Source organism: Parasteatoda tepidariorum, chromosome 2 (genome assembly GCF_043381705.1).
Source record: "Parasteatoda tepidariorum isolate YZ-2023 chromosome 2, CAS_Ptep_4.0, whole genome shotgun sequence".
NCBI classification, from domain to species: domain Eukaryota; kingdom Metazoa; phylum Arthropoda; class Arachnida; order Araneae; family Theridiidae; genus Parasteatoda; species Parasteatoda tepidariorum.
The window spans coordinates 91,992,129-92,004,867 of record NC_092205.1 but is presented as its reverse complement, the minus strand read 5'-3'; the positions used below and the strand labels follow the sequence as shown (position 1 = coordinate 92,004,867).

Sequence of the window (12,739 nt, the reverse complement as noted above, 5' to 3'; positions counted from 1 at the left end):
GCTTACCGAGTTTTAGAAAAAAGTAACGATTTCATTCGACATTTCCGTTACAAATACTTGTACTTTTTCCCTAAAAAAGTAACGAAAGTACAAGTAAAAGTACTAAATTTAAAAAGTAACGAAGTACAAGTAAAAGTACGTACTTTTTACTTGTTCCGGCGGTACAAGTAACGAAAGTAAAAGTACTGCCATATATGGTAACATATCATTTATGCATTATATATCCAACACACAGAGAAAAAAAACATTCGAGTCAAATACCGAATCTTAAAATTTATGAAAGTTTTTAAGCAGGTTAGTGCAAAAAAAGTTCATATTTTTTATATACAAATATTTTATAACATTTAAGCTGTTGGTGAACTTCCTATGGATTGCATTGGATCCAATAGAATTTAAAAAATGAATTCCTGATATTTGTAAATAGAATGATGTGATGAAGATAAGTACATAAACTAACCATAATTTTCTTTTTGCAAATACAGTATGCAAGTGCGGATCTTTCTCACAACTGAGCACGAGTGCGGGTGAGTTTTATCATTATATCAATCATACCTATTTGTTTGTTCTTAAGAAAAGACTAATATGGCTGTTTATCTATCGATATGATAAGAGGGAATTACGGAGCAGCAATGGCTCAGGAGATAGAGCGTTCGCCCTACAATGAGGTGACCCGGGTTCGAATCCCAGCGATGGCTGGTCGATATAAATCTGCATCCTGATTGCACCGATCACAGTGCTGACGAGAAATATCCTCAGTGGTAGACGAATCACGGGTTAGAGTCCCTTTACCGTCAGGCTAACAGTGGGAGATTCTCATGATCTTCCTCTACATGTAACGCAAATGCGGGTTAGTTTCATCAAACAAATCCTCCATGAAGGCAAATTTCTCCCAATACATGATCCAGGAGTTCCCTTGTCTTCTGGATTGGGTTCAAAATTACAAGGTTACGGAGTTGAACATTAGTAGTCATAAACCCGAAAATTGGGTCGACTGCTCAACGACGGGTATAAAAGGCGGAATTACGACTATTGACGATTTTGGGAATTAAAGAAGAGATTTGATTTGATATCATCATTACTGATTCCACTCGAGCTAAAGAATGTCATTCCACTAGACTTCAATGGAATGCAATCATTCACACTGCAGATTGAAACAGTTAAATGTAATTCTTCCATTTATTTGAGTAAACATTTATTGATTCTGATTAATGAGAAGAAAAAAAACGATTTCATTTTAATTCATTTCACAATGATAATCAAAGATTAAGTCATTGATTTTAATCAATAAAATAAATCTTTAAAATGGACAGAATGAGTTATTGAGGTCTTTTTTACCCTGACTCCAACTTGTGCCATCGAAATTTTCGATCACGATCGAATGACACGATTATTTATTTATTTATTTATTAATTTTTTCTTTTTGAATCGATCGAATGAACTCAATCTTTTGCTCGATGATCTATTTTGTCCTATTTTTTAATGATGAAGTTAACAACTGAAAAGTGAAATATCACAAAGAAATTAAGTAAGACGGAAATTAGAGATGGATATATTCGAGCAACATTAAGATCTAGACCAGTTAATAAGAAAATAAAGAAATTTAGATTTTGAAGTAGATTATAAGAGAGAAATTAATTTTATGAACGTCTAAATTAAGAAGCTAATTTTATGAACGTCTAAGCTAAGAAACTAACTTATGAAGCTAAAACTAAGAAAACTACGATTTTCAAGTAGAATATAAGAGAAAAATTAATTTTATGAACGTTTAAACTAAGAAACTAACTTATGAAACTAAAACTATGAAAATAAAGAAAACTATGATTTTCAAGTAGATTATAAAAGAGAAATTAATGTCTTGAACGTCTAAACTAAGAATCTAACTTAAGAAACTAAAACTAAGAAAATATGGAAAACTACGACTTTCAAGTAGATTATAAGAGCGAAATTAATTTTATTAACGTCATACCAAAAGCGAAAAACGTAATGCGCACTTCTTTCAAAAGACACAGAGGTGAATTTTCGGGAGTAATATAAGTTTGTTACGTTGTCTTTTTTATTTAAATTAATTCTTAAAGAAATACAACAAGCAAGACTACGGAATTTATTTTACGAGCCAAAAAATGAGTAACGCCAAAAAGAAAAGGAAATTGTGAAAGGCGATCACAGGTGATCCATTGGCAAAATGGTTGTTGTCTAATTAAAAAAAAAATTATCCTTTTTATTTGTGATATTCACCTGAATTAGTATTGAAAACGATCCTATTAGAACTGTAGATTAGAATTTCTGATTTTTAATTAAAACAATAAAAGCAAAAATATCGTTCAAATGATGAAATTCCTTTTTATTCAATACTTAATAAGTATTAATGAGATCTCTCTGGTCCCATATCTCAAAAATAAACTCACCAACTTAATACATAACAAAATTAAAAGTGAAAAAAAAAAATTCTAAAAACATTATCAAACATCAGCGGTCTCCATAGAAATGACGACGCATGCACACTGTTTACTATTACTCTTGAGCACAGTTGAAAAGTGTGATGACGTCCAAATAAGGTGCGCATGCCATCAAACTCAAAACAACACCCATTTTGCCAGTGTGCAAAAAAGAAAATTTATTCTTTTCCTTCTCAGTCCTTCCTTCATGTTATTATTTTAGACAAAAATTTATCATACACACTGATGACGTATTTAAATCAAATCGTTTGGCATTAAATTTCAAAGTAGCAATAAAAAGACTTCATATTAAAATTCGTATGAAGGAGAAAAAAATTAAAATTAATAAAAAAATGAGGCTTCGCAATTAAAATATTCTCTGATCAAAAATTGTTATTGACATTTGATATGAAATTACAGTACATTGTAAAATCCTGTTATTTTCTAGTGGATATATTCAATTGAGAAGAAGTTCGAAAAGGTTGGCATTCCGATGTATTCAATGTCCTAGAAGCAAAATTTAGAAGAAAACTTCAGTTTTCTTCTAAAGTTTTCTTCAGTTTATTTACAGTTTTATTTACATTAATTCTCAAAGAAATGGAACAAGCAAGATTGCGAAATTTATTTTACGAACCAAAAAATGAGTAACGCCAAAAAGAAAAAAAAAAGGAAAATTCTTTTTCAAATCGTTTAAATCAAATCGCTTGGCATGAAATTTCAAAGTAGCAATAAACAGATTTCATATTTAAATTCATATGAAAACGAAAAAGAAATTCATTTAAAAAAAAAGGGCTTCGCAATTAAAATATTATCTGATCAAAAATTGTAATTGATATTTGATATGAAATTATAGTACATTGTAAAATCCTGTTATTTTCTAGTGGATATATTCAATTTAGAAGAAGTTCGAAAAGGTTGGCATTCCGATGTATTCAATGTCCTAGAAGCAAAATTTAGAAGAAAACTTCAGGTAATATTTCTCTAACCATTAAAAAAAGGGGTGACTTCGGGGATAGCCTTCTTAGAGGACTTCCAAGAAGCTTTTTATCGCTCTTTCATTTCTATAAATAGTTTAAATTTCATAGTACCGAGTACGGACAGACCTAGAGGCGTTTCAAATACCGAAAATAAATTTTCAAACTATCGAAATCAAAGTATGAAAAGTTTGAACTCAAGCAAAGTATGAAAGTATGAAATCAAAGTATGAACTCAAGATTACGCAATAGGGAAGTTCTCTTCCAAATACAGTAATCTCTCGCTATCTCGAATATGCTAAAAAATCCAAGATAGCGACTTTTCGAGATAACAAGTTCAGAGCTAAATATGTTCTAAAAGTAGAAAAATATGTTCTAAAATCGTACTCTAAATGTTCGAGTCATGAAACATAAGAATAATTACTACTAATAATGTATTTAATGATAGTTGACTGTAAGTCTAAATACAAGCAGTGATAATTGTTAAAAGTAAGACAAAAACAAATATGCATTAAATAGAAAAAAATTGGCTTACAATAAACTTACAATGTGATTTTTCCGAAAAAAATTCATTTTCTATTTCGAAAAAATATTCGATATAACAAGGTTTTGAGAAGAAACTCAAAACATTATGTGGTTATGTAATGCCAAGGGGAAAAATATTTTTTTGACATATCCAGATTTTCGAGACATGGAATTTCGAGTTATCGAGAGTATACGTCTACACTTGTTTGCATTCTAATTTTATTTTCAGGATTTGAAATTTCATAGTTTTCACTAGTTTTGCATGAACTCACTTTTTCTATACTTTAAATTTTAAATTAGTTATGGTGGTGAAATAGAATTTGCGAGGAAAAGTTTCTCTCGCGGTATGGTGTCCTCTTAAGAAGACGCGGTACAGAGAAAAGAGATCTGAATTGGCTAAATCCGTCTTAACTCTGGCACTTAGGGGGAGGTGCCTTAGAGGATAATGGGATATCTGCTAGTGACATAATTTGGGTATCTCGATCCTGATTGGTTGTCGAAACGGGGCATTTGCTTACGTTAGCAGCTGTTCTTTCCATTCTATTTCGAGTAAGCCAAGCCCATTAAATACCAATTCTTCTTAAGTAATGCAGCCTATATTCTTTAACAAAAATTCTTTTTTAAAAATTTCAACTCATTTTTTTGTTCTGCTTCATATAGTTAAATCACGAATTCAGTTATTAAATTTCATATTTGAGAACTATTTATTTATTTTTTTTTAATCTTCCTTTTAAGAGAAAGGGGGGAATTCTCACTACATTCTCCATGTTATTTTAGCTTTAAAAAGATGGAATTTAGATAAAAACGTCTGTTAGTCTGCTACTTGGGGATGTGCATAATAATTTTTTTTTGTTATTCTACCTTATATATTTTTTTCTTTTCATTTTGTTCGATTTCATCTTGAATTTTCCATTCTTAATTCATTGTGTACCACAAACATATAACCGTTATATACACTGACATGTTGGAGTGAAAAGTTACACAAGTTTACAAAGCTTGCGACTGCTTCATTATTTTTTCATACAAATTTATTTTTATTAAACTATGGATGGTTGACTGAATGTAAACAATAACAAAGCTTCTTAAAACCGGAAGAGATTTAGAAAGCTTCCGGTGTATCCCTCCGCTTATGTTACGCTTACGAGGCGATGCGTGAACAGGTTTAATATTCTAGGAAGCTTCATTATTGTGGTTTGTGTTTAAATTTACGCGTAAAAATTTTACCATTCATCAGAGTTTTTTGTAATTTATGAATTCTAGCAGATCGTGAACCCAATACAAATTTACCAAAATTAATATCAGTGTAAGGTTAGCCATCTTTTGAGTGTTATCCTTGATTTGGCTATATTTGTGTAAAATAGCGCCGTTTGTTAATGTTCGGATAGCATCATAGCAAGCTTACGAAGTTTACCGATTTCATTTGTTGCCTGTTTCGTTGAAAGTTAGATAAAGAAAACGAGTTATATTGGAAACATTACAAGTATAATATTGGATGGTGCATTTTTCAAACTTAATCGTAAAAATCAGTCGGAAGTGGTATGATGGAATAAAAAAATGCATCTAACTTTCGATCATTTGTTTGGGAATTATTAATTGCTAAATTTGTAGTTAAAAAAAAATCCCGTGCGGGCTGCTCGCATTTGTAGGCGCATTGAAAGGACCAGTTTCATTTGTGAGCTTAATGCGAGGTTTTTTTTTCTCGATATTTCAATATATTTGGTTCAAAAATTATTGCAATATTAAATGTTTTTCTTTCTTTCCCAATTTTTTCTTTGCTTTTTAGTAATGTCTATTTTTCTACTGTTGAATCGAAAATTATCTTTTTCTCTTGAGATCATTATTTAATATTCTCTTGCTTGAGTTAATGTCAAAAATAATAAACAATGGAAGAAAAAAAAAGATGGAAATGACTTTTCCTATAGAGATGTCTCTTATGATTAACGATTAAACAGTCCAATCAATAGTCGACATTTTTCATGCACCTACACACATTTTATTTTACGTCGTTGAACGGCAGACTCACATTTAGGTTTGTGGCTTTGATCTATGTTCGACGTCACTATCAGAAATTCCCCTAGAAATACGTTTTCATTCAGAAAATCCTTCTCTTTGAGTTCGTGTCACACGTATTTCAAGCTTACAAAAGAAATAATTCCTAATTATTTTCTTCCAAAGTATGAAATCTGTCTTTTTTCCCACATCATTTACTAACTTCAGAAGCGGATTTCAGAGACGAAGAAAAAAAATCGCTGTGAATTGATTCATTATTTTCACAAATATAGTCATTGTCAAATGTTTAGAATGCAATTCATTTTATGGCTGTCTGTTTAGGTTTTGGCTTTTTTCAAAAGTTTATGTTGTAAGCATATATTTTGCAAGGAAGAAAAAGTTAAATGACTGTCAGTACCCAAGAACTTCTGGATATTGTATAAAACGAAAGAAAACACATCTAAAAACCACCACTGGCGAAATTGGTCAGTGAGAATTCATACAATGGTGCACTTTGGAATAAAAATAGTTACTAATTAACAGATTCATTGTCTGCGTAATAACAACGTTCGAGTAGCAGAGCGAAATTCTTTATCATAAAATTGAAAAAAACTACTGTTTTAATTTTAGAGAAAAATTTTTTGGAAAAACCCGATATCTGTTTAGAAATTTTCTTTTTTTTTAGGAAAATAGTTTATTTGAATTTTCTCAAACCATTACTATTATTATTACGGACCAAATGTTTCCAAAATAATGCGTAAAAGCTTATAAACATACAGCTAAAATCACTCTCTAATAATATCAGGCAATTATAAGAGAATAAACAACCTAATTATGGAGAAAAGAGAAAATATTAAACTGTGTATAACTAGATTCCCTTTCAAAAATAAGTCTAATTTTGAAAATTGAAAAATTTTACTAGATATTTAAATTAAATACTCATAAATGTTCAAGCAATTATTTCAATTTTTTGAAATGCGTTCTGATTTTCATATCTTTGTATCCTAAAGCAAATTGCTTTGCAAATTGCAAATTAAACACCTGTATTACTTCTAAGCTATAGTCTGATCATCTCGTAATTGATTTCATAGTAAAAACAAATGAGTAATAGGAAAGTAGGTACTTTATTTAAGTCGCACTAGAGCTGCACAATGGGCTATTGGCGACGGTCTGGGAAACATCCCTGAGGATGATCCGAAGGCATGCCTTCGCAATTTTGATCGTCTGCAGAGGGGATGGCTCCCCTGCTTTGGTAGCCCGACGACTTGCGAGCAAAGTGGAGCACTTTTCGGTAGAGCAGTTTAACGAGGATCATCGGTTCCTACGGCTGATCAAAGTGATCACCCACCCGCTTACTGACCTCAGCCAGTGATGTTTAACTTCGGTGTTCTATTGGGAACCGTGTCTTTACGATCAATCCACTGCGGGACCAAATTAGTCGAAAACAATATTAGATGAAATTCAATTCTCCTCTTCAAAAAAAGGGAGAAATTTACAGTTATGGACATATCTAAATTTTCTGTCAATAAAATACTTTTGATGTAAATTTTTTAAATAAAAACCTTCTTTTTATTGTTATAATTACTGGACTAACAAGCATTTCCCCTAAAAAACAAAAATTTGCTCTCACAACAAATTGTCACTTCGAATTCGTTTTTTGGGCCGACCGGACTATGAAGGGGTCAGGAAACTGGCCTTATATTAGAAAGGTTCAGGGTTCGAATCCCGGACAAGGCATGGATGTTCTTTCATTCTCCGTACTATCTGTCCTTACTGTGGGAGCAACGTTTGAACATCTAATATGGTGACCCTGAAAGAGTGGCCAACAAATCTGTCCTGACCAATTGCAATTGTCTGAATTGTCGAAATGTTAAGAGAGGTGGGCATTGGAAATAAATAAAAAAAAAATGTTTTTTGGATGTCGATTTTGGGCACTGTATTTACTATTCTGAAATGATTTCTTTTTAATTCTAGGCAAGGCTACACCCTCAGCTTTTATCAATATTGAAGGAGGAGAATTGTTTTTCCTTAATAATTGGTCCATCTCATATGGTTTTAGACTTAATTGCCCCAAACACCCATGCTCGAGATGCATGGGTTAGAGGCCTGCGGCAACTCATTGCTTGTTGTAAACATCTGGAATCACAGCACGAAGAAGAAAGGTGACATTTTTTTTCACTCCGCCATTCACACTTTTTTTTCAACAAAAAAAAGGTGACATTTTTTTAAAAAAGAAAAAAAAACGAAAACGGATTTTTAAAAAAAAAAATGACTAACGATTTGATAATGAAATAATCTTTTATTTTTCTAAATGGAAGATCACTGAGATACTCGTTATTACAAATTAAAACTATAACGAATAGTTTTTTTTCCTTCTCTTTCTCTTCTTTTGTTGCAGAATTTCAATAGTTTTATAAGACATAAATACGTTTATTTATTTTTTTAATGAATCATATTTATATTCTGTGTTGATGGTCCTTTTTTGTTGAACAATGCAAGTAATATAATTGAGTTATACTACAAATATTATCTAAATCTAATATATTAAAGTTAGATTAACTATTTATTCAGCTTAACGTGAAAGAAAAAAGAAGAAATAGAACAATAAACATATAAATAAACAGGGAATATATATATCCCAAAAAGTAGCAGGTAGCCCATATTTGATTTTCTGTAGCTGGAACTTTTAAAAGTAAGCCCAATCCGCTACTAAAACAACGTTGCTAGTGTAGTTTAACTACTAGTACGATTGTTAAAATCATTATTTCACTAGTCACAGAAATGCAACATTTCAACAACCCAATCAAGATCGAGATGCCGACACTACGTCACTTGCAGGCATCCAATAACAATCATCCCAAGTTCTCATTTTAGCAAATATTCTGTATATGTATAATAATATGTTTTTTTATGATTAGATGAATAAAATGGAAAATATTAATTGTTTAGATGGATAAAAGAACATGTGAGAAAAGCAGATGTTAATGGCAATGGCAGCTTAACATTCGAGGAGTGTCTGACTTTACTTCAGCAACTGAACATCTCTATGAGGAGACGAGAAGTACGAGAACTATTCAACGTGAGTATCTCTGCTGTATTCAATTCATTTAACCCCTTAACTATTGGTTAATTTTCAAGAAAACGGTCATAAAAGTGCCTATTTTGCCAAATACACGTATTTGATTAGTGCTGACATCTAGTTTAAAATAAACTAACTATCTACAATTACCTTAAAAATATCCTAGTACTGCCATCTGGTGTGTAACATGAGAAATAAAATGTTTTCCGGGCAAAAGAAATGAATTAGTTTTATTCTTAGTGGCGCGTTACTACTGAACACTCCAGCCCGGAAATTTCACGGGGGTGAGAAATAGAGGGCGAAACCTCACCCCGTCATTTTCACGGGAGCGAGAAGGAAGGGGTTAATGCAGATAAAAGGGAAATAAATGTGAGAAACTTTTTCGTTCGCTTAAAACTGAACTATGCAATGAAAAATATCAGTCCTAAAAAAAGTTTGATTCACTTTTCCGTAATCTTTATGGTAAGACGATTTCCTTTAGGAAACTTTATTATGACCAAACTGGCAGCCCATTTTAAAACTTCAAATTCTGAGAAATGGGGCCATCAATGCAGCTGTAGTATTTGTAGCAAGTAAAAGCTCTGTTTCTCTGTAAGCTGTATTCAGAATATATTCAATCTATATTTTGTAAGCTGCATTCAGTATAGCTGTATTGTGCTCTGCTTTCTGAATTGTAGCTATTTGGAAAACAACTTATGGAATCTTTTTAGGGTAATTACTTGAATGAGGCCGATATATCTTAGTGAAATATTAAAAATAGGCTAATAGGAGAAAATGAATCAGAGTCAGGAAATTGTGTCTGTCCCCCGATATTTTATTACTTCAATACAGACTATTAGTTATTGTAATTGTCTCATACTCCAGTAAATTTGTAATTAATTGGTTAATTAATTAGTTAGCAAACTAATAAATTAATTAGCAAATTAATTAATTATCAATTAAGTGTTAAATAATTATTAATCAATTATTATTAATTAAATAATTATTAATTAATTAATTATTAATCAATTATTAATTATTAATCAATTATTAATTATTAATCAATTATTAATTATTAATTAATTTATTTATTTGCAATTACATACTCCAATTAATTTAAAAAATTTTTTGAAGAAAAAAATTAAAAAAAATTTGACGTCAATTTTTTTTTTAAATTAAACTAACAGGTTTTTCTGAAAAACTACAGATATATAAAATTTTCGAAATAATTTTGACAATAAATATGCATTATAAAGTATGTGAAAGTGCCACAAAATTAATTGGAGTATGAGATAATAACAAAAACTAATAGTCTGCATTGAAGTAATAAAATACCGATTTTTCTATATATTGATTTATTTTTTATCTCTCACAGGACCTTCTATGGGCCGAAACGAATGTTGCCCCCCAAAATTATTCCTCATAAGGCATACATCCCACTACTTCAAAATTGAAGAGTCACACTTCCCTAGTTTCCCTTGTAAGTTAATGCAATCCACAGTGTTTATGTAGCATTTGGTAGCACTGTTGGAGACTGAAAAATGTAGATTTGATCACTCCATCAAATGTACTGCAGAGTATCCGTTCTATTCAGGAAATTCTGCAGAGTTTCTTTGCAGACAAATTTCCCCTGAAGGCACTTCTTTGCAAAAAATTAAAATCCTTCCAAAAACTTTCAGCGACTACGCTTACATCATAAACCAGCATTTTATTTATTTAATCTGCAGACGCTGAGCCGCGATGGCTCAGGGGATAGAGCATTCGCCTTTCTGTGAGGTGAAACGGGTTCAAATCCCAGCATTGGCTGGTAGATACGAATTCCGCATTAGGCTTGCACCGACCACAGTGATGACGGGAAATATCCACAGTGGTAGAAGGATTATGGGTAAGAGTTCCTTTGCCGTTAGGTTAACCGACTGTTAGGTTAACTGGAATCGAATCCCAGTGATGGCTTTTCAATATGAATCCCGCACACTTGTACCGACCACAGTACTGGCGTAAATATATCCCCAGTGGTAGACGAATCATGGGTTAGAGGCCAATTGAGTCAGGCTAACCGTGGGAGGTTCTTGTGGTTTTCCTTTCCATGTAACGCAAATGCGGGTTAGTTTTAGTTCCATCAAAAAGCTCTCCACGACTACAAAGTTGAACATTAGTAGTCGTAAACCAATAAAATTGGATCGGTTATTCAATGTGTGTTATAAAATAAAATAAAATAACCTCTTAATGAACAATTAAGTGGTCGAAATTTTCGACCGCTCTCCTGATAAAAAGATATGGACCCGATTTCCTGGATTGCGGCTACCCTCTCCCCCTTCAGTATTTGGGGGTACAGAATCCGAATCGTCGTAAAAAAAGGTCATGTTCATTCAGAGAAAGTACGTTTTTGTGTGTGATTCCGTCCGTAATCTAAATTTTATTTCCTTTTATAACAGTTGTTGAACAGCCTACCCAATTTTATGGGTTTACGACTACTAATGTTCAACTCAGTAGCTTTGTAATTCTGAACCCAATCCAGAAGACAAGGGAACTTCTGGATCAAGTATTGGGAGAAATTTGCCTTCGTGGAGGACTTTTTTAAGGGAACTAACCCGCATTTGCCTTACATGGAGAGAAAGACCACGAGAACCTCCCACGGTTAGCCTGGCGGCAAGGGGACTAAAACCCATGATCCGTCTACCACTGAGGATATTTCACGTCAGCACTGTGGTCGGTGCAAGCCGGAGGCAAAATTCGTATCGACCAGCCATGGCTGGGATTCGAACCCGGTTCACTTCATTGTAAGGCGAACGCTCAATCTACTGAACCATCGCGGCTCTCGTAATTTAAATTATAGTGTGCACTATTTAGTTAGCATATATGAGTTCCTTGAACCATTAAGATTGGGTGAAAATCCGATCATTAGATTAAAAATGGCGTTCTTTAGCGTAGTGACAATGTGCATCTAGTAACAATGTATTTTTATTTTTTCAGGCAGCTAATTTCAACAAAGTTAAAATAGACGGTGAAGATGCCCTCGAACCCGATGAATTCCTTCATTTCTATCGAAGTCTTGTCCACAGACCAGAATTAGAAGAAATCATGAAAGAGTATGTTATTTATTATTATTTTTAATTATAAATAATAATCAGGGCCTATAAAGCATGATTTTACACTAACCTAGATACTAAATTACAATGTTTTAACATTTTTAAACTTATTATAGTAGCAATGTTTATTTAAAATTAAGTTCTATACTTTAGTCATCTTCATTTTTACTTTCTGGAGGGGGGTGAAATCGCATACTATCTAGAATCAATCGTATTTGGAAGCTATCATGCTTTTTTACTCCCCCCCCCCACATTTTAGAATTATCGCAGGAATACTGCCTGCTTGGCAAAGTGGCAAGCAAAAAAAAAAAAATTATGGATCATAACAATCTTCATTAAGACATTTTTGAGAATTGGCAGAACTTCAAATCGCAGCCCGAAAACAGTGTGCTTGAGTTTTTTTCTAAGGGAAAATGGCACAAGTTTGTTCCTATGATACGCTACGTCCTATGGAAAAAAGGGAAAACTTAGTAATTACAATTGGTCCATTAAATCGGTCGAGGGAATAATATAGTTCTCACACTTATTAAAGGGAAAGACTTAAAATGTTAGTTCTTGCATTCCAAACATAGAATAAAAAGACAGGATGTGAATAATAAAGTGTGAGAAAGCGCTTAATTTTGAATAATAAATAAGGAAATATATATATATGGTAGATACGCATTCCGC

At 32.3% G+C, this 12,739-nt stretch overlaps 1 protein-coding gene across 4 annotated transcripts in view; it reads left to right on the top strand.

Moving 5' to 3' along the window:
- Positions 1-12,739, top strand: part of LOC107439279 (1-phosphatidylinositol 4,5-bisphosphate phosphodiesterase zeta-1) — a 67,703-nt gene that overhangs the window by 18,484 nt on the left and 36,480 nt on the right. For all 4 annotated transcript variants that reach the window (XM_043052469.2, XM_071177920.1, XM_043052468.2 and 1 more), the window contains exons 3-7: positions 483-524; positions 3,317-3,405; positions 7,898-8,085; positions 8,873-9,002; positions 11,955-12,070. In XM_043052469.2, the coding sequence (XP_042908403.1) occupies positions 483-524; positions 3,317-3,405; positions 7,898-8,085; positions 8,873-9,002; positions 11,955-12,070 (565 nt within the window). The remainder of the gene's footprint in view (positions 1-482; positions 525-3,316; positions 3,406-7,897; positions 8,086-8,872; positions 9,003-11,954; positions 12,071-12,739) is intronic.